The following is a 22,400-nucleotide window of genomic DNA, read 5'->3' on the forward strand; positions in this document are numbered from 1 at the left end:
GGGGGTGGGGTACTTTTGACCCAACTATTTTGACTAGTGTACTGGCTGCCTTTTCAGAATCACATTGATTATTCACTCCGGCTAAATGTGTTTTGTTACAGCAACTCCAGTAAAAAGCAAGTCCAGCTTGGTACGTATAGCGTTTGTTTACATTTTATTTGCTTTTAGCCGTGACTGGGTACGTTGGCATTTATGCTTGGAGCAGAAATGCTGATTTGAAACTTTTTCCCCTTGCTCCTCTTCGCTTATTTGTTTATGGTAAATATATTTCAATACACTCTTGTATTTTGACTTAAAATGAAGAGTTCATATTAATAATTCATTTGAATACCACCAACACTTATCCAAAGTCAGCTGGGATTGGCTCCAAGATGACAAGCACCAAATGAATGGACGGATGGTTGGAAGTTTCTGGTTGGGAAAACGTTGTCAGCCAGCTAACGTAGTTGACGTGAGAATGAGAAATGAGCCACACCTGGGACATTATTACAAGTCAATCGCAGGACTGACAATTGTCTATCACGAAGTCTTCAATGAACCTTTCAGTCAGTGTTTATGGATGAAGAAACGGCACGTCGACAGAATCCACACAAGCACAGGAAGAAGACGCAAAATCCACACAGAAAGCATAAACACATTGACAAATTCATTCCCTCTCTGACGACAGCGCATGCAGCACAGTGGTAAGTATAGAGAGGAAACCCCTCAGAGCTTTGTCATCTCGTGGTTGCTGCTTGAGAGTCACTTTTACTTCTATTTGTCCATTGTCGCTTTCCAAATCAGTGCTGTTCCTCCTTCCCGATGCATCTTCGTCTTCATTATTTGCCTGGCTCTCTGTTCGTCCTCCCACCACAGTTTTATTTGCATTCTCACCATCTCCGGTGCCCTCCTGTTCACCTCCTCCTTCATTTGCCTTCCCAGTATAAAGTAACTCTCCCAGTATGAGTGTGCTGCAGGGGGGGGCTTCAGTGTGTGTGTACAGGTAGACCCTCCAGGGGAGTTCATGTGGTGGCGTGAAGGCCAGTGTCTGGATGTTGACCAGCTGCATTGCAGCCTGAAAGCTTTGTGGTGAAGAATGGCTGACATTGCGACACTGGACAAGTTCTGTCTCACTAACGCCGCCATCCTCTTGCTCTGCATGTTCAACACCTAGCAGCAAATATAAAAATATAGTAGAGACGGTCAGATGACAATTTCACAATTAAACAATCCCCAGCTTTTCAGTGAAATCTCAATATTTGCAGATTTGAGCTCTTTCGGACATGCAATAAGGTCTCACCCAAAGCTCCGTCTAAATAGGAAAAAAGTACAGCATTTGCTTTATTTGGCAAGAAAAACTAAGTAAAGGTATTATTATAAGATGAGTTTGAAATTACAGTATATTTAAAGGGATACTTGACTCATTTAGTTATTTTCAGCAATAAAAAGCAAATAGTTTGTCAATAACTTTATTATTTTTCATGTACAATGAATACCTTTAAAAACATGTTTTATTTGTTTGTGTGCCCTGCAATTGGCTGGCAACTAGTTCAGGGTTTACCCCGCCTACTGCCCGAAGCCAGCTAAGATAGGCTCCAGCACCCCCGCGACCCTTGTGAGGAATAAGCGGTTCAGGAAATGGTTGGATGGATGGATGGATGAAAACACATTTTGCCATTTGCTGTTGAATGAAAATGTCATCACAAATGCTCAGAGCTCAGATAACGACCAATCACAGCTCACCTGCCTTCTGGGTTTGGTCATATGACGTTCGCAAACTGAGCCATGATTGGTTGTTATCTGAGCCCTGAGCACACGTGATGTCATTTTCATTCAACAGCAAGCTGCAAAATGATTCTTTATTTAAGTATAAAAATAAAAAGGAAAATAATGAAGTTATCATATTATAAACAAAATATTAACTTCTTATTGCTGAGAATGGCTAAATGAGTCAAGTATCCTTTAATTTCTATGGGATAATAGTATAGTCATAGTATAGCTACGATTTAAAGTGAACCTGCTAAATCTACTGTAATTCAACAATTGTAAAAAAATAATTTAAAAAAAACATTCAGAAAGTTCAGATTTGGGTGATTTTCAGCTAAAACAGGGTTTTCAACATTTTTTGCCAAAAATATCAATGGTGAGAAAACGTCCAATCAGATTACTGTCATGTATACAGTATTATCTTCTCATTAGAAGGTTGCTATCATCAATCACTGTTACAGTCATCAATTCACCGCAGTCTTTGGAACTTCAGTCAGTGACCGCATCAACAAGTTTAAAGTTCCAGTGTTTTACGATAGCACTTTACTGAGAAAACACTAAAACATGATCGCATACTGTGAGTGGAGACAAATTATACTGTATTTTATACATTATTATGCTACAATTTTTACTATTAGTGTTTTTGGTGTAACCTAATAAAATGTCAGAAAAACTGAACTTGAAGGTAACAGAAATGGTACTGTGAAATGCAGCATTCAACAGATAAGCTCATATAGTACATTCTATCCACACCCATATCTTCTAATCTTTTCACTGTGTGTCCCCTTTACAAAGCACAGGGACATGTTTGTTTAGCCATGAAACACAAGGCGCACCTTTCATTAAAGATTGATAGAGAAATCAAGGTGGCTCATCGGACACCAAAACCCTCTAGATGATGATTACCTCCGGTTGTAAGATTTCAACAATGAGTTACATTTGTTTTAGGACAGGACAGACCTTGGCCTTTTTTTGACACGTTACCACTCAGCCACAGGCGTTCAAACTCTCCTGGAGTTAAAGCCGGAAGCAAGCTGAGAGGGACAAAGGCGCTGGTCGCCAGGACATCTGCAGGCAATGGTGTGTTGTCACTGCTGCTCTCTGGAGGAGACACATGGGAAAGATTACGATTCATCCATGGAACCACTGAACATTCCTAACTGCCATACAAGCATACAAAGATAACAACGGTATTTGAGACCAAAATAAAAATGGGTCCCCCTTTAACTCATTCACAGCCTTTGACGCCAAAAATTCACTTGAACTATTTTTATTAGATTAACATTTTTTACACTTTTGCTAACAAGAGTATGAAACCCTAGATTTTTTTATTGTACATTTAGAACAGATATAAAATGTATGATTAATCGTGAGTTAACTATTGAAGTCATGCGATTAATTACAATTAAAAAAATTAATCGCCTGAGGCGATTTATGAAAAAAGAAAGGATTATTAAAAATTAGGAGCGTCAGGCGATTAAACTTTTTATCGCAATTAATTAATTGCATGACTTCATGAGTTAACTCACAATTAATTACACATTTTATATCTGTTCTAAATGCACAATAAAAAAATCTAGGTTTTTATACTCTTGTTAACAAAAGTGGGAAAAAAATGTTCAACTAATAAAAATAGTTAAAATGAATTTTTGACGTCCATAACCGTCAATGGCAGTGAATGAGTTGATGAGCCCTAAAAGTGCAGCGAGAGTATTGCTGAAGGACAGTCAACTTCTTATGAACTGTTATACAATATTTATGTCGTTTGTAAAAAAAAATAATAATAATTTAACTGCGATAACTCATGATGTGGATAGACGTGGTTACAGATGTCAGTGTGAGTGTCTCTTTATATTTAGACCAAACCCTGCTATAGCATTCTTTTATTATTAATGTTAATTTTTGTCGTTTCAGCTATACTGTGGACAAACGCTGGGAAATAAGTGTGGGATTAGGAAATATTATATAAATATCAAAGAAATGACAAAAAAAAGTGAGCATTGGGGGTGGGGGTCCACTGTTATAAATTCAATTTCTATGGCCATCCTCACACCTTTTCTATTCCCCCTTTAGTCAAAGTTGAATCATAACAGAGTTAATCCTTTTGATCCAGGGTGTCCAAATGTTCTCTGGATTCTCTTTTGGGGCTAGTGGTCACCTTAGACTTAAGGACGCAAATTTTTTTTTTCATACTTATTCACTGTCAAACTCACCTGCCTGAACACTTTCAAGCTGACGTGAGTGAAGGGTGCCTGAGAGGTCAGAGCTGGGGTCAGATGCTGTGTGTTGACAGCTTCGGATGTTTACTGTGTCTGTCTCTGAGATGCTCTGCCAGAGAGGCTTCAGTGTGTTGAAGATGTGAGCCCATTGGCTTACAGGCTCCGCGGGACGACCAATGAGAACACCGAGGGAGGGGTCTGACCTCCGACCCTGGAACACCTTGCGCGTCTCGTCAATACCACATTGCAAAAGGCGGTAGTAGAGCTGCGCCTGATCACGCACACACATGTCTGTCTCTTCCTCTGCAAAACACAAGATTTGAAAATGTGTGAAACTCTGAAATCTTCTTTTCTCTTTTGTTGCACATGCACACAAACACACCGATGCTGTAATGCAGCAGCCTTCCAAGCATGTCCTGCGTCTCGGCGGGACGGCACAAAAAAAGCCTCAAGGTGGCAGTCAGTAGCTCCATCTTGACTGCTGGGGAGGTCTCACACCTCACTCTGTCAATGAACACCTCCAGCGTGTAGGGGGCGCTGGAGACTTTATCACCATATGTTCCCAACAACCAGAGCAAGGCCTGTTTGCCCTGGCAGGATGAGGAGTATAAGCAAAACGATGTTTCTCATTTATCACAACTTTTTATGCTAAATAAATTATGACATACCCTAGTAGTCGCAAAATTTGAACTTTGGGGTCAAATTTAAATTGACACCTAATATATTGATTTATTTCTTACATTCATTTTGGGGATGAGGAAATAGCGTCAGGTTGGCCTTACCTGGCTGTCCTGCAATATGTCCTCACACCCCTCTATGGCTGAACACACAGTTTCACTGCACTGAGGACACACCCAGACGAGGTCTCGCATTGTCTGCACCACAGCTGCAGAGTTGGCAAGCGGATAAAGGCAATTACACAACTCAAGTCTTACAAAATATTTTCAACAAATTAGTGTACAGTTCACGTAATAATTAAAATGACCAGAAGTGATGTTCTCTTGTTTAAGTCCGAGCAGTCCAGTGAGAATCGCTAGACATCTGTCGCTGTAGCTCCGCCCAATACGACCTGCAAGTTACTCCATATGTTAAATAGAAATGCATAGACAAGGACAATCATAGTGTATCCCACAATTGTTCATGATACTGTGCATGGTTGTGCAATTAACCAAAATTCAGTAACAATTTCAATTATTACACTACACAATTACAAAATCAGCATAATCCTAAAAAGAAAAAATATTATTAATACTAATTTTGAGTTGTTTAAATTTTGCCCCTTGTTATTTTATTTTAAAATAACAAATTTAATACATTTAGTTTCACCCAAAAGGAACTTGCAGAATTATAGTGTTTCAAAGACTTTTGTCTTAATATTTTTTACGTTTTAACATTTTCTTGTTTTGTACCAAGAAATACATGATCAATTATTACCAATATAATCGTGATGAATATTTCCTTCACAATCGAGCTGCTCCAATACTGTCTATATATAGCAGAACAGTTGTTGAACAAAACAATCAGGTACTAATAACGATAGTCCAAAACAGTTTTTCCAATGCCAGACCATGTTGATGTATCATTTACCACAACTCAAATAAACCTGTGACCTCTGCAAAAATATATGCAGCGACAATTGATCACCAACGAATCACTTTGGTTCATTTGTAAGCATAATAAGGACGCTTCACTGTGGGTTAAAATTTCCTCAGGCAACAAAGACAAAGTAAAAAAACAATGTCCACTACTTAATGTTATGTAAAGTGAGTGTCTTTTTACCGACAGCTGATATTGCAGCCTGGGCCGTGTCTGTGTTGACATCAGTGCAGTATTCTTTCAGTTCATCCAGTAACATTACAATGTTGTCATCATTTACCAGCTCTACCAGCACCTGCAAACACAACAGTAATCACTAATCATATTACAATCCTGAGAGGACTTGGCAGGTCCTATTGACACTGTGATGAAATTGTACCTAATGTACACTTCTTTATTATTTATTCTTTATTAGGATCCCTATTGGCTTCCACAAAGTGGTCGCTAGTCTTCCTCGCTATTTGGTCCTCAAATAATTCAACAAAAACATACAAAGTTTAAAATGACTATGTAGTAAAAATGAAACTAAACAAAACAAACTAAACAAAAACAGTCTTAAACAGATCAAGTAAGTAGAAACAGGCAAACAACCATACACAATTTGAAAGGTCACAAAAAATAAAATAAAATAAAAAATAGAAATTGCTTGAAATGCAATTACATCAATTCCCTGATTATAAGGAATAAAGTAGTGTATCTGTAATGTGTATTTTAATAACTATTTGAAAGATGACTTGATGGGAGTCCATTCCAATCCAAGGAAGCACAATAATGAACAGTTCTCAAAAGGATTTTTTTTTTGGGCGGTTTTCCGCATCAAGTTACCCATACTCACTTGATGGGTGTTATGTCCATGGCAAACTCCTGTCAAGTGAGTATGGGTAACTTGATAGTGCCCAAGCCACCCAAAAAAACTTTTAATCTGCTAGGAGGTCATTGAGTCTCATTGTGTCCATATATTCTATATTTTATGTACATATTCAGATAGATAGATATTCACAGAGGCCGAGTGAAAGAGATATTCAGAGATGGATACATGAAGAGAGAGAAACAAAGACAAACAAAGAGACATGCCTACCTGCATCTTCCTCTGCTTGATATATGCTGGCTCAGCATAGCCACAGAAGAAACGTTTGTAGTGAGCCCCCATCAAGCCAGGGACGGATCGCAAAAGCAACTGCATGGGGATCATAAATTGCATCAGAGATGATCAAACATTTGTTCTTCCCAAACATGTCATACTTTTATTTAGCATGCACAGTATATATATATATACACACACACATTTTATATAAAATGTAATGGTTCAGATTGAACAACAAAATCAGGTTGAAACAAGGTTTGATCTAGAAAAAAAAAAGCATCTATTAAAGACATGTCTGTCACCACTTTGTTGATATGAATAAAAAATAAATAAAACATTTGGATATGGATGGATTGATGGATGCTGCAGTATGCTGCTATATGTATACTGACCAAACACACACTTGCCTGGATGTGACACAGCACAGTGAACCTGATTTCTCTGGACGCACTTCCACAAGCGGCCAGCAGGGGACCCCGTACTCGTTCCAGGGCGGCCAGGCTGACTGCAGGCAAGGCCGAGCACAGGCCGAGGAAGAGGCTCAGTGTGGCGGCCATAACTGGCGGGTGGGGGCTGACCAAGGAGTCGTCCAGCATGGAGAGGATGTCAAAGAGCTCATCCTCAGACTGAGGTTGGTAGCGCTGGAGGATCTTAAGCACCTCGCTCTGACCCCACACGTCACAATCCTTCAGCCTATGTTGACACACACAAAGCGGTAGTTCACAGGGAATGTAGACTGCAGCCTGGAACGGGCGCCAGCAAATCACTGGATGCACCGAATGGGAATTAATAACCACACTAGAGTCAACTATGACACTACCAATGGATTGAGAATTCAGCATAACTTTCAATTAAAGTCAGAGGGGATAGCTGTTATAATGGTAGAATGGCGTATCCCAAAAAAAAAAAGCGCTTCATATCTTTACCTGCGTGTGGTCTGCTTTTCTATGGCTTGTAATACACAGCTGTGAAAATTTCCTTTGGGTATTAAAATTACGACATAAAACTGCGCCAGACTTGTCACGTTTTACAATTCTCATCTAAACAGGTTCTTTGAAATCTTTGCCAACCTGTTGAGGAGATGATGAGCGATGGGCTTGTTGATAGCAACCCCTCCTTCCTCCTTCAGAATTTCCTCCAAAGCTCGGATGCAGTTCACCATCACGACAGGATCTGTGTCCCTGAGAAGGCTGTACAACTCATTCACCACCGCAGCATCTGTTCAAATGATCATCATAAGAGTTTTACAAAACCACATTGATTTTCAAGCGCAGACAAACTGAATTTGTGCTTTCATGTCTGCACAATAGATACACATTCAGTTGCACTTCAAAGCTGAAAAACATCTCAGGTGGACATAAAATATTTCTGAGATTTTATTTACACTTAGTTATATGTGATCAATAAAATTGTTAATGTTCATGCTTCCAACATTTGTCAGTTTCTGCATTTTCAACCAACCACCTCACCTATTTCAGAATTCGGTTGAAGATTGTGCAGTTTGGCCCAGCCAAGCACGGCGACCCGTCGCACGCAAGCCGCTCTGTCCTTCAGTCCCGCAGTGAGAGGCTGCTCCACATACTCCACCAAACTGGGCAACCTGGAACACCAACACAAAGTCAGGTTACAAGTCAGAAGTTTACATGATCGCCACATCCAGAAGGATGGCTTGGAGGGACTCAAAAGTGTGTGTCACCTCAGGTTGGTCATGTTCCTCAGGGCCAGGCTGCGGACCATTGGGTTTGGATCTTGACAGTCCTTCCTCAGTGTGTTGATGACCAGCAGAGACAGCTCTGGGTTCAAAGAGGCGTAGGAGCACAAGAAGACATAGACCAGTTTCTTCTGGACAATGTCTACTGTGGCACATGCTTTGACCATCTCACTGAATAGGCTGGATACATCCACACCCTGTGACATCAGCCTGAGACACAGGAGAGGAAGAATAGGGGTGATGCTTGAAAGTTTTGTGAGGATTATTTCAAACCTACCGGTAAGTATTTCAAAAATTTATAACAAAAGCCTGTTAAATGTATATATCTTAAAACATTCTGAATATTTCAAATGCTTGCATATGCATCACTTTATAATTGTTACAAATGAAATACTATTAAAAAAAAGAAGTCAACTTATTTTAGTGATGTCAACTCTTAATGGAGTACGTCTGTTGATGGTGTCTCTCCTCACACTTGTGTAGTAGTTCCCAAACTAAACATCAGTTTTAATCCAGGTATGTCTGGCCATTGTCGTCATGGTTACTGAGGTCAGGCGCACCTGGATTAATCAGTTTGTCCAATCATGACAGACAGGAAATGGAAGTATTGCATTTGTGCAAAGAGCCCATTGTCACAACTTACTATCACAATACTCTTTCACAAAAATACCAATGCACTTGCATACTAAAATTCTTTTTTTTCTTTATGTCATTGTCAACCTGGTTTTAGTAATATGCTAAAGTTGAATGAAGGCAACTGGGCACTTCTTGTTTGCTGAATGTATTGACCTAATAACGCATTTCGAATCCAATCCAAAGCCTGAAACAAAATATTATCTGACCTCAAGAACAGACAGGTTGCCATCATCACACCTATGAAGGTACAGAAGACGGATACGCTATGGACAATGTAAAATACAACAACAAAAATAACTACAACCCTTTTTTTTCTCCATTATCCGAAAAGCAAATATCACTCTCCATTACAATGTTAGAACTGAAGAGGTGTATTGGTTTAAGAGGTTTATTGGTTTAAAAGGCAAAAAGTGAGTGTGAAGTGCGTGTCCTCCGCCAACCTGATGACTTTGAGAATGGCGTTCCTGTAACGCAGCTGGTCAGACTGGACGTGGGGGTTGGCCAGAGCTCTCCTCAGGTCCCTCACCGTGTCCTCATTGCCCAAATATGGCATGGTGGCCGCAGAAAACCTATCGCATCACATCAGCGGTCTCAAATCATTGTGTTAAACTGTGCACTGTGCAGACTATATTTCAAAAACATAGAAGTCACAAACAAATGGATGGGTACGAGTACGAGTCTCAAACGAAATATAAAAACTATCCGCAGCGCAACAGCTTTAAGGCATTTAAGGTATTAAACTCACAAAATCTCACCGTTAACTACCCGCCTTGATAGATGTTTGTTTTCTTATCGATTGGACTTCCGCGTTTCTTCTTCTGCATTTCCTGCTAATGCATATGCCGCCTCCTAGTGGTAGGAAGATTCGAAGGAAATATTCTAGCATTCCAAATGAGACACAATACAGTAATTGTATTAATCTGTCTGTCATTAAACAAACAAATAAAACATGGACGTCAATGCTTTAGATTTTAAATAAGCGTATTAGTCTGTTTTTAAACAAACAGTCAACTTCTGGGATAATTTCAACTGTCCCGCGATTGTGCCCAGTAAAGTTCATAAGTTGCTTTATAAATTTATATTCACTGTACCCAAAACTATAAGTCCATTAGGACAGTTTCCCCACACAAACTGTTCCCATTTTACACTACAGTACACCAATCGCACTCATCGTAGTAATTAAAAGTTTTGCTGCTCAATTATTGATTACTTGCATGTAAGTATAAAGTACTGTATCTTCATTGTTGTAGTTGTGGCTTGCATGTAGTGTGGTTTATAATGAAAATCCTTTAAGTGTCCGTGAGTGCATCTGGGTAGTTGCCAAACGAGCATTTTTTTCCCTGTAGCGATTAACGATTGTTACATCTTTTGTGGAATAATTTAAGATTACAATATTCTTTAATAATGTAACAAAAGTTCATTTGTGGAATGTGATTGCTTTCATGTCACGACAGACAAAAAGAAAAGTGGATGTTTATTTTTTTTTTATTGATTGTAAAAAGCAGAAAATCTACAAACAGCTTTAGCCCTCCAGCAAGCCAAGTGTGCCTCACCCTTCCAATGACAAGCATCCACTCCACCTGGCCCCTTGACCGGGGTTTGAAGGGCAGAGTTTCATAAATTGGAAGAACGTAAGCGACTTGGTGCTGGATGACCAATCAGCCGAAAAAGGCCATCTGTACCTGGCGCCACTTGTCTGGAGGAAGCTGCTCAAGCCTTCCTCTGGACTGTAATGCCTAAGCCAGGCACAAGACGGATACACAATTCCATTTGTTGAATAAATTCATTCACGACACATTAACATCATCCCCTATTTCAATCAAGCCAACAAATCATAGCAGCCCACGTCACATAAAAAACATCCATACACAAACACACTAGTTCCGCTGGATATTCATTTAATCGGTTTTGGAATGTTACGATCTTCACTCACATATTTTGCATTATTTTCAATTAGTGGAGATGACTGTTCACACACACACACACACTTAACCACACAGTCTAGGACACATTAGTCCCAGGCAACGGGTTCGCAGAGTTGTTATCCTGATTGGCCACTTGGCTTCCTCGTGGTGGAACCTCAATGATGCGGGGCTTGTCGATAATGCGAGCGCGACGGTCTCCTTTCTCTACAATTCCGATGATCCAGGCACCCTGACCTCCGGCCCCTGAGCTTTGGCTCTTCATCTCAGAACAAAATTTGGCGGCCTGCTCTCTGGGCAGACAAACCAGCAGTCCGCCTTCAAAACGGAGAGAAAGAGTGTCATGAAAACACTCGGAATGTTGTGTTACATGGACCCAGTGTCCAATAATAAAACTTTATGGCAACAATTTTAATCTTCATGTATGTTCCCTAGCAACTACTGTATTGTTATTGTTTGTGCCTGCATTCCTACCTGATGTCTCAGACGACGTGCCCTGAACCAAATTGAATATGTTTCCACAGGCTTTGCTGACAGCAGCCATTTTGGCTATGATGGGAAGGTTGTGGATGACGAAGGCCACGTCGTTGCGTTGTTGTGTTGCCAGGTTGTTGGCGTGCCCCAACAAACCAAAGCCTGTCACATCTGTTGCTGCGTGGGCCTGGAACTTGTGCATGAGACCTGCCGCTGGAGGGAAAAGATCAACATGAGTATTCAGATTCGTCCACGCATACTCACAAAAAAATATGACAACACTCCCGATTTTGTTATCATTTTTCAAATGACAGCTTATTATCGATTTATCAAATCAACTGAAAGAAATAAAGTTTAGAGGAAGTGAGAAACAAAGATTTGAAAGATGGGCAGAAATAGGCCAATTGGAAAAGAGATCATATCAATTTACGCTACATACCAGTACGGTTTAGTGTTGCCATTGAAAACATAGCTTCTTGATAGGCCTCTTTAACTTCTTGCTTGGTGATGACAAGCTTGATCCTGTTCCACCGATCAGGCTGGTTAGACAACGCGATCCATGTGCACACATAAGGGAGGAGGAAGAGTAACGTCAGAATGCTAACAGAGTGTGTCAAATCCTATTTGACTACACATTGAATTGCAAGGCACTGACCTGTTCGAGCCACTGGTGAGCATTAACAGCCACCTGCGTCCCCAAAGGTTTGGTGAGGACCAGGACATCGCCTGGGACAGCACCGTCTGGCCTGGAGGGAGAGAGAGAGAGTGAGCGAGAGAGAGAGACTTTCAAAATGTAGACCTTACTCTGCTGGACCAGTTACTGTTTTTCTCCATAGGTTTGGCACTGAGATGACATTCTTAAAATACCATGGACAAATCCCTAAACTACCTTACAATTGGTCACAACTGAATGGCATTTCTCATTGCTTTCATCAAATTGCAAATATCTTACAACATGTCTCAATTGCCTCAGTGGATCTGTGCAAATGGTTGTGTACATTTAGCCTACAGTTAGCACATCTGCCCACATTTAGCACATTTTCCAAATGAATTGATCTTGCTGATCGAACTGGATTAGGTGTTTTTCAGTCTAATGGCTGTCCTCTTCAAAACATGTCAGCAGGATTTCAGTGTGCAAGTCATAATATGCTAAATCATCTGTTCAATTGTCAAAATGAGTCCAGCATATCACAGGGGAATGGTTGAGACATTCACGCCGTTTTTTTTTTGTTTTAGACAAAAGAACTAAGTGAATGCAGATGAGCCAAAGCAATTGAGAAGGATCTTTGCAGTTGTGACTGTACCGACTCTTTGTTTGAAGAAGGAACTTGGAGTGAAGCATGTATGAGCAGTTTTGGGATAGATATGTGATTTTGCTAATGAAAAGGTTGTGCACAAATGTAAGTCAGTTTGGCCAAATGAGCTTGCAGTTTTGAAAATGTCATCTCAGTTTCAAGAAATGTGCCAAACCTATGGAGAAAAAATGTAATACAAAAAAATTAATTTCAAGCTTGTTAAAAGACAACATTATGCAAAAATCAACCACTTTTTAAAAAGGTGCATTGGACAGTAAAAGGGTAACTCTAAATAATAATAAATACAAAAAAAACACATATGATGATGAAAAATTGACTTAAAAATTAAAAAAGCTTTTCTGTTCGAGCACGACTTTACCCAATTGCACAACACATGGTGCTGTCAGTGAAAATGATATTATAGTCAGCAAAAACTAATGAAATAACTGACTAAAATTGAAAAAACATTTTTCGTTAACGAAATAAAATTAAAACAATAATAATTTTAAAAATAACCGAAACAGCATCTTACGTTTATAAAACGAACTAAAGCTAACTATATTCATAGTGAAAATGTCCTTCGATTTAGTTTTTGTAAATTATTATCACACATGAGCTTACAAGGTTAATTTTAAATGCATTCATTTCGTTATAGCTGTACGTCCAAATAGAGGGCGAAAGGTCAGTTGTTTGAGAATTGGAGTTTATTTTATTACTGGTACACAATAGTGGGCTATGGATGGATGGATGGATGGATGGATGGATGCATGCATAGATAGATAGATAGATAGATAGATAGATAGATAGATAGATAGATAGATAGATAGATAGATAGATAGATAGATAGATGACAGAAAAACAGACAGATAAATACATACAAATAAATTAATAAAACTAACACTAAAACCAATTTTAAAAAATCCAAGAGAAACGAAGCATTAAGAAAAAAATAAAATCTAACAAAACTGCTCTAAAAAAATTATTAAAACTAACTGAAACAAAAACACAAAATGTTAAGTTAAAGACTCACTATAATGAAAAATCCAAAACTATTATAACCCTGGTCAAGAGCAACCCTTGATGCTGACTTACATGATGAAGTCATTGGGCTGGCAAACAACCGAGGCCACTCCCCCTATGATAATCCATGGATTGATAACAGTCTGGCCACCCGTCACTGAAGTCCCTCCCTCTTCAGCGGCATCGCGAAATCCTCGAATCATTAGCGGCATTACACGCTCGCGGTCCTGCATCATATTGTGATCACATAAAGCACCTTTAGTTCACCTCAAACAACAATAAACATTTACAGAGGAATAAGTAACTAATTACCTTGTCATTCATTTTCTGGCTAACACTGAGCAGCATCAGCATGTTGTCACACTCGGTGATGCCCATGGCGTAGAGATCACTGAGGACATTGGCACATGCGATCTTGCCCTGGAAGACAAAGACAAATTGAAAGTTTGTTTCACCTCCTCAAAAGGTGTTTTTACTTCAATCCAATAAAACAGTAGAGGACTTAAGTATTTCAAATACTAAAAGACCCAAGCATCATGATGTTTCTGATGTTAAATGTTACATAACGTGTACCTCCATCGATTGGTAAATAGCATCTCCGTGAAATTTCGACTAGAGCTGCAGTTCGTGTTAGAATTGATTACAGTATTCCACCGATTATCCTTTTAATTGTATAAAAAATGATTTTGCATTAACAACATTTGCACATGAGATACAATTACCACTATCATCATGTGCCACACTATAAAAGGGAGCATTGCAGTATGTTTTAACTAGCATTTGGAGGCTATATAAACCAACATTAATACTTGTGGTACCTTATAGTTCTGCTTTGCAGTAGACTTAATATTCTTTTCTACATCATTGTCATTGGGCATGCGGGTGAACTGGCGACTTTCAAATATCAACACCCCGACGGCCGAACCTCAAAACTGTGATGCAGACATGCCCATCACAACCTCTTGGGAGGAAAATCCTCACCATCATGTAGGGATGCTCCACAAGCGGGTAAAAGAAGTCTGTTGTTTGAACTAAAGACAGCCCGCCGTGCCTCAGAGGAATCACACAGCAATCCATCCCCACTCCTGGAAAAGATTTTGGCAGACAAATAATATTTTCTGCATTACATGTTACTGCATGTGTTATAGCAGTTACACAAGCAACGTTTGCATGAAGTCGATTAGCCTCCAAGTAACTCCTTAAAGAAAATAAACATGACGCAGACCCAAAGCATGTCCGTAGCCCTTAAGATTTCAAATTATGCTGACTCATACTACCTTGTCAATTGTGTTTTTATAACTGCTACATGTTCTCTGTCTTTTTTCCTTGACTATATAATTTGGGAGCTTGAATAGTAGCCAAACGTATAATTCTTAAATTATTTAGCTAATTAGTGCCAGCAGCGTATCCCCACACGTTAGCTAGCCTGTTTAGCTACGCAAGCTAATAAAGTCACGCATCGCGATGCATTGCTAGCTTTCTTCGAAACGTTTTCCTACCGAGCCGAGGGCCGGCGGGCAACTGTTGCACGAACTCAGATGCCTGGTCTCCGTCCTTCCCTGGTCCGTCGGTCCGGTTCGGCTCGAGTCCCGCCAGGAGTTTGAGCAGAGCCTCCTGCGGGACCTTGCAGCCTCATCCTTTCAAATCCGAGTAGGCTGTGAGACGAAACCCGCGATCCAAGCCGTGCTCCTCGGGGTTGAATGGCTTGTACCCTGGGGGAAAACACCCCTCGGTTCCCATCGCTTCTGTTTGGGCGGGCGGTGAAGTTGAATCTGACATGTCCGTCTGGAGAAACATTCAAGCTCACAGCTCCGGCTGAGACAAACCCGAGGGCGAGAATCCAGGATGAATGGAAGAGTGGTGTGGTAAGCGCGAGCTTTAAAAGGAAACGATAAGATTACAATATAACAAAATAAAACAGAGATAGCAACACAACAGAGGACCTTCTGTTGTGTCCCTCAGTTATGCACATGGTTTCAAAATATTTTGGCCCTATAAAGAATATTATTGTTTTAATGTACTAAAAAAGCCATTAAAGGCAAATCGTAAAAGAGAAAATTGTCTCTTATTTTGAAAACAATGCTTATGATTCCCGACCTCCAGCTTCCTAACCACGTAAACTTTTTAGCTTTCACTGAGCTCACCAACTTCTGGAAGACAAGAAATTGCGTTGCCAGAGTGCCAACAACACAAAAAGAGTGCAGAAACACAGCATTCAAATATGCGGATACATTTTACGTTTTTTAAATGAAGCTTCACTTTTTTTAATGAACCATCTTTTTTTGGGACAGTCTAGTAACCAGGGAGAAACTGGACACTGGTTAGACTACATTGGTTTAGTGATTGCTAAAAGGGAATATTTTACTAGGATTTTTAAAAATCAAGTTAAATTGCAGCCTTCATAGAATTCCACTTCACATCTGTATTAAACATCATGCTTTAGTGGTGTGACGTCTAGGGAGGGTTTCTTGGAAGAAAACAAACATCGACGTCCATATCACACCCCTCCCTCCCAAAATACGGACAAAATAAATAAATAAAAAAGCTTTTGGTTTCGTGTTGACGATGTGTTACCGTAATGCAGAGAACACAAATATATTTGACCATCTTGGCCTGACCGTAGTATCCGTGAGAGTGAGACAAATACATGTTAATGTTTTCGAAAATTTCACAATTGTGTTCAATAACTAGAACAAATCCAATAATTATATACACACACCAAATCTGCCAAATGACAGGATATACTTTCTCCTTTCTGTCTTTTATAATCAATAGTAGAAAAAAGTAGGAAAATGCAGTCATTTCTCCAATGGACTCTCAACGTCAAACTATTTTTTTATTTCGTATAAAATAGGCCAATGATGTCATTTTTACTGGTGGTTGTGTATCAGTAAAATTGTTTCCAAGTTTGAAATTTACAGTGGAGCAGAATCAGATTCTCCCCAACCTGACCCTGTTGAATTTTTTTTAATTGACAAGTAGGCTATACTTAGTTGTTGAAGAGGTTACACATATTTGTCCTCTTTTGCGTGTTCCAGAAATATGAAGACAGATTTCTTGTAAGAAAAAACACCATTGCAAAGATGATTTATTAAAACAGAGATCTCCGGACATCGGGACGACCCTGAACATCACGTAGGAGGTGGAATTTTCAGAGTGCCCATTGTGTCCCCTCCTTTGCGGAAGATGGCTTCTTATAGTATCGAGCTTGGAAAGTGAAACGCCTTTTAAAACACGTTATACAACAGATTTGCAGCTGTGCCAATCTCCAGACAAAATATACTCTCCGGGTACTTTTTCTCAAAACAATATCTCACAAACAAGTTGAACTAGATTTAGAGTGGCCGTGAGCGATGATGCCAACAGAGTCAGTGTGTGTGGGTGTGTGTTCGAGGCAGATTCTGTTCTCAAAACATTTCAACATGGTTAATATATGAAATAAAGAATTAAAATGTTAATAATATCTAACAGTACCCCCTTTGGGCTCTTAATAGCCCAATAACTAGACATTTAAACATTTTACACAAAGATTCCAGCGGGATCTTCATCATCACAATGGCAGGTGCAACAGTAGAATAAGAGAAAAATAAAAACATTATTTTTTAGCAGGAGAGGAGGTCAGTCATATGTCAAAAACAATGTGATTCATTAAAAGATTTTTTCAATAAAATAAGCATATCATATATGAAGACAATGTGTTGTGATTATGTTTAAAAATTGTGGTGGGGGATCCCAGAAATAGCAAATTGGCATGACAGTCACTATGAGAAAGAGTGTCATTATGTACGTGCAATTGAAGACGCGATTGAAGACTTGTTGTCGTTTGTCAGTTCCGTTTTCGTTCTTGTGTTTGTTTGTTTTTTCAAACAGAGTCCTTCAGCTCTGCGATTGGCTGGCAACCTGTTCAGGTTGTACCCCGCCTACTGCCCGAAGCCAGTTGGGATAGGCTCCAGTACCCTCACAATCCTTGTGAGGACAAGCGGTCAAGGAAATGGATGGATGGATGGATGGATCGGTCCTTCAGCTCTTTTAGAACCCACATCAACTGCCAGGGATGCAGGGATTGATCACCGGGCCCAAGGTGTGACTCATTCTTTGTGGAATGCCCGGAAAAGGGACACATTCCTCCTATCTCCATTGGGTAATCCTCAGCTCGTCTGGTGGAAACTGGAAGCAGTTGAATGGTTTCTCAGTTGGTTCGTCAGGTGGCTCGCTCCTGTTGGTGGGGGTTGAGTAGAAGGCGGACCCGACAGGTCTGATAGGCAAGATGTGGAACCAGGTGCCCCCGTGGACTGGACCATATTGACCTTTCCATCACCTCATCTGGGTGCAGAACATTTTCATTTAGTCACTAATAAACATTTATTCCCATCCCTTTTTGAAAGAGCATCTGGTAGTTTTTATTAGTTTGGAGTTAGTAAATGTTAGTGAAGTTCTGTAGGCCCGTCCTGTGGAAAAATTCTGTTTGTTGTGACATTCAATTAGAATCCAGCCTTTGGCTGAATTTAATGACCTAAGCACATTCATTAATGCAACAATGAAAATCTTATAACCAATTCAAATCTGACGAGGCCAATTTTGTTTACAGAATGTAATGATTATTGGAATGTTTTACCATAATATTTACTGTTATAGATATGGCATGAATGTGCTTCCAGCCATAAAATAAATGCAACTTTCGCCAACAAATAAATCAAAAAATAACATCTGACCCCAGGGCCACAGGGAAAAATAGAAATGGAACATATTCACCTTATTTTTGCTGTCTCTGCCAAAACTTACTCTCCTCCATGGTCAAAAGTCCAATCACCAATTGTCAATTGTCCTCCTGTAAATTCATTCTCACGGATATTTATCACATTAAGACTAACTTATAATTCTATATTTATTTAATTCAACATGGACTGTTTGTGTCCTTCGCGACGATATACCCAGACCGACCAATATTTCCCCCATCTGAAAAAGATCGCTTTAGAGAATTTTTCAGACTAATATATAAAAGTTCTGCAATAAATAAATTTTGCTTGCTTTTTTGTTTAAAAAGAGGGGAAAATTTTACATTTAACCAATAAATTCGACAATGCGTCCCAAACAACTGTTCAAATTACAAAAAATTTGAAAAATATTAAAAGACTAAATTCAATAAACATAAAATATAATAATTAAGATTGAAATACATTTTATCTTATACTTATTCACATTAGCTGTTTTTTAATTTCTGAAACTACACGAAATTTACCAATATTATCTTTTGTACTATAAAAATATTGTAGCTTAAGCCAATAAATTTTACAAAAAACCTCAGTTTTCAGCCAATCTATCAATTATTATTAATACATAAAGTTGCCCTTAGTTTTAATATCACCAATAAGCTTGCTAGTCCCCCTTGTTGATGTCGGTCCAAAAAGCTGACTGTTTTAAAATAGACAGAGATAAACAAATCAGATCAAATCAAATCAAAAGAGAATTAGAATATAATAAATCTGTGTGTATATAGTGTTGCCAATCAGTTCGTTCTATTTACGTAATGTTTTACTGTAAATGTTATCACCTTATGTCTGTCAAAAATATAGAGTGCAGTGTAAACAGTCAGTATCACATCATATGGTCTGGTATCACTAACTCAAAGAAACATTGTTGGTGGGGGCGGAGTCACCAGCGTAGTGGAGCAGTTTTTTCACAGGACAGTTCGGGACGCAGGAATGCTTTAAGGAAGTTTGTGCGGAGCATTGTGTGCATTGGAGCAGTTTTTTCATTTATCACATTTGTATATGACGGCACAGTCATTGTGGAAACTTTCCACCAGGTGGCGCCAGGAACCTCTGCTGTTCATCAGGTGGTGGCAGGCCCAGCAGGTGGAGTGCTGATCAGGGGAAAAGCCAGATATTTGTTTGATGATGGCCGCATCACGCCCCCTCTGCTGGTGGTAGCAGCTGTGGTCTCTTTGCTGTCTGCAGCTTCTGGTTTTGATGACACCTGTGTCTTGCTTGCATAGATCCACCCCGTGCCAGTTGACCCTTACTTGAAATAATGACACCGACCAATGAACCTTACTCGACTGAAAACATTAAAATCTGCCCCAACAGTACTAGGTAATAACATGTCAGTAAATAGTCAGAAGAACAAAATCCTCCTTTATTTCAAAAAATTCCAAAAAAAATTTTTTTTTAATTAAAAAATAATAAAAAATATAAAAATAAAAATAATTAATTAATTAAAAATAAATAAATAAATAATAATAATTAAAACAATAAAAGTTTACAATTAAATAATTGCTAATTATAATTCAGTATTGTTATGTTTTACAATATTTAATTTAATATGTTTTGCATACCTTCATAAATAATACTTAAGATGAAAAAGGATAGCTTTGCTCTAAAAATTTACAAATATAATACCGAGTCAATTAATAAGCGTGAGATATGCATCGAAATTTTACAATATTTCAACACTGTACCTCTCCATGTTATGTGCGTGCTAATATTCCGTCGTTTTGTATTAAATATAATTCATTTATGACGCATCATGCGCTGTAAAGCCAGATTAAGTATTCAACATTAGTCGTTAGGGGATTTAAATGAGGGCTTAGAAATTTAGTTACGTTAACAATTTATGTAATGTCGTTCAATTATTTAACGCAGACCCTGATGCTCGCGGTTTTAGCGTTAAAAATTTTATTAGTAATATATCGTCCAATCAATTTATTCCGTTCAGCGTTTATTAAACGGTTTCATTTGTTTTATTACGTAATTCAAAATCATACGAGCTGTCTGTACGAAACAATTGAAAGTCAATATTACAGCATTAATCATCATTTAATACACTTTTCTTAAAGTTACCTCCGGGATATTCCTCTATATAAAAATTACATATACTTATAATACTATTAACGAGCGGTCGCCGTCTACGCACATCCAAAGTTAAACTGCCGCCTTTAAAACCATCAAACAAATGACATATCTTATTAGAATAAACTAACCTTTTTCCCAATATATTCAAGTCCCGTCGTTCAATATTAAATACATTTTATATCATTTATTTGACGGTAATATCTAACCTGGAAGCTTTAGTTCCGTCTAGCGGAAATAATATCAGGTCAAGCCAGTCAGTCCTTCAGAATAAAAGCGCAACCGTAATTCATATTAAACATTATTACTTTATTAAAGTTATATAAATGGTTATAACTTCACAGAAATACCTAAAGCTAGCATTCTAGCATTATTCATCATTTCATACACGAATCCACGATTATGTCTCGCTTTTGTTTCACTCGAAGAAATTACCGGTTCTATCTCATATTTTACGTTGAACGCCTGGCGATGCAAGTTTTAACGTTTTTCATCAATAAAATTAATTTACCGTAGATTACAACGGCGCTAAAAGATTTTTTCCACAGCAATCGTGCACCCAGTCGTGCAATTCTTTTTTATCTCTCGTCTTTATTTCGTAGGTAAATCTCCGATAGCAACTGCGCATGCGTTAACACTTGTTTCATAGCGTCATCCCGTTGTCGTTCAACGGAAGCGCATTTGGGTCAAACCATTTTGTTTCGCGCTCGAATAGAGCATCCATTTCTCTTCATAATTATTGACTCCCGTATTTTATAGCTTATTATATTATATTATATTATATTGTAGTGAAGTCGTATTAACATTTATAAATGAAGTGACGTCTCACTTATAAAAGAATTAGTCAACAACATATCTTATCGCGGTCCCTTTAAAAATAACAGTGACGTCCGATTATTGTATCACAAGACAAAACATAGAATACAGACAAACAAATATCATGATCTCCTCTTAAAATAATAAATACTGCTTTAAGTCAATTATGAAGCAGTCTATTGACTAATATAGCATGTCTGTTCACAATTATTTGATTCAATTGTGCAGAAACCCCTCGTAACGTTACGTACCAATCTCTGGTAATATATCCTCATCTGCGCATTCGTATTTCTGTTGTCTTTCAGCTGAACAGACTTGTCCATGAATATTCATATTCAATCATTCAAGGACCTCTCGATTGCACTAATAGCGGCATACTAAATCCGTTTGTGTCAATCTGTTTTCCAACGCTGAATAAATGTTCAAGGATCTTTAGATGTCTTAATCAGGGCAGTACTATTCCGCTGTCTCAATCGTAGTATCTCTGAAATTAATCCAAGAACCTCTCGTTTGCGTGAACAAACTGCTTCCTTGCAGCTGCGCTCTTACATCGGCAGCTGCGCACAAGGATTTTTAAAAACAAATTATCCATGTACCCTCGTTTGCGTGAACAAAACGTTTTTCCTATTCAGCTTTTATTATACAAGGAATTTATGTCAATCCTCCAAGTATCTCTCGTCTTGTAAAAACATAGAAATGTTTCCCAAAACTGACTACAAAACGGTCGCGTACAATCCAACGTGACAGCATTTTGTAAATAATGCTCCGTCACCACATATGTGTATATTTCAAATACCGTGGTAAAATCCGAAATCTGTGACTTCGCGTCCAACCAAACAACTTCAAAATTTATCACTATTTTTCTTACATAAATTCCATCTTCAATATAATTTTGCAAGACGAATTTACTAGCCGCAGCGTTCGCAAAGAGACAGAATTCCTAAAACGTGGATAAAGTGTCCACTTACCGTGATTAATATGGCCGGGAATTTTATCCGTCTGTGAACGCTCCGCTCGCAAAACGTCGTTTTTC

At 38.7% G+C, this 22,400-nt stretch overlaps 2 protein-coding genes and 1 long non-coding RNA gene across 5 annotated transcripts; all 3 read right to left on the reverse strand.

The window, feature by feature from the left end:
- Positions 1-137: 137 nt before the first annotated feature.
- On the reverse strand, positions 138-9,849 carry ap4b1 (adaptor related protein complex 4 subunit beta 1). 2 transcript variants are annotated; one of them, XM_077550445.1, is made up of 14 exons: positions 9,748-9,849; positions 9,433-9,561; positions 8,342-8,566; positions 8,115-8,245; positions 7,716-7,863; positions 7,053-7,338; positions 6,640-6,738; positions 5,745-5,856; positions 4,951-5,034; positions 4,748-4,851; positions 4,348-4,555; positions 3,960-4,268; positions 2,707-2,847; positions 138-1,149 (listed from the first exon to the last, which is right to left on the reverse strand). In XM_077550445.1, exons 2-14 carry the CDS (start codon positions 9,543-9,545, stop codon positions 647-649), a joined length of 2,463 nt encoding a protein of 820 aa, XP_077406571.1. In that variant the 5' UTR covers positions 9,546-9,561; positions 9,748-9,849; the 3' UTR covers positions 138-646. The 2 variants fall into 2 exon arrangements, with proteins under 2 accessions (XP_077406571.1, XP_077406581.1); XM_077550455.1 differs by having other exon boundaries at positions 9,738-9,780.
- A 610-nt stretch (positions 9,850-10,459) lies between these two features.
- On the reverse strand, positions 10,460-15,557 carry sephs3 (selenophosphate synthetase 3). The gene is made up of 8 exons (XM_077546812.1): positions 15,203-15,557; positions 14,685-14,788; positions 14,016-14,123; positions 13,776-13,930; positions 12,044-12,134; positions 11,828-11,927; positions 11,389-11,601; positions 10,460-11,232 (listed from the first exon to the last, which is right to left on the reverse strand). The coding sequence occupies exons 1-8, from the start codon at positions 15,498-15,500 to the stop codon at positions 10,994-10,996; spliced, it is 1,308 nt and encodes a 435-aa protein (XP_077402938.1). The 5' UTR covers positions 15,501-15,557; the 3' UTR covers positions 10,460-10,993.
- A 1,216-nt stretch (positions 15,558-16,773) lies between these two features.
- On the reverse strand, positions 16,774-22,090 carry LOC144036322 (uncharacterized). Of its 2 annotated transcripts, none has more exons than XR_013288626.1 (2): positions 21,619-22,090; positions 16,774-19,724 (listed from the first exon to the last, which is right to left on the reverse strand). It is a non-coding gene; the product is annotated as an uncharacterized LOC144036322 (long non-coding RNA). The 2 variants fall into 2 exon arrangements; XR_013288625.1 differs by lacking the exon at positions 21,619-22,090 and adding an exon at positions 20,683-21,611.
- Positions 22,091-22,400: the final 310 nt, after the last annotated feature.

The sequence above is a fragment of the Vanacampus margaritifer genome, chromosome 1, assembly GCF_051991255.1.
Source record: "Vanacampus margaritifer isolate UIUO_Vmar chromosome 1, RoL_Vmar_1.0, whole genome shotgun sequence".
Taxonomy (NCBI): domain Eukaryota; kingdom Metazoa; phylum Chordata; class Actinopteri; order Syngnathiformes; family Syngnathidae; genus Vanacampus; species Vanacampus margaritifer.

Excerpts from the sequence above, each read along its gene's own strand:
- ap4b1 (XM_077550445.1), bottom strand. The coding sequence starts at position 9,545 with ATGCCATATTTGGGCAATGAGGACACGGTGAGGGACCTGAGGAGAGCT. Across the intron at positions 7,339-7,715 it reads GCTCATCATCTCCTCAACAG|GCTGAAGGATTGTGACGTGT; the intron begins GTTGGCAAAGAT and ends GTGTCAACATAG. Across the intron at positions 5,857-6,639 it reads TCAAGCAGAGGAAGATGCAG|GTGCTGGTAGAGCTGGTAAA; the intron begins GTAGGCATGTCT and ends TTGTGTTTGCAG.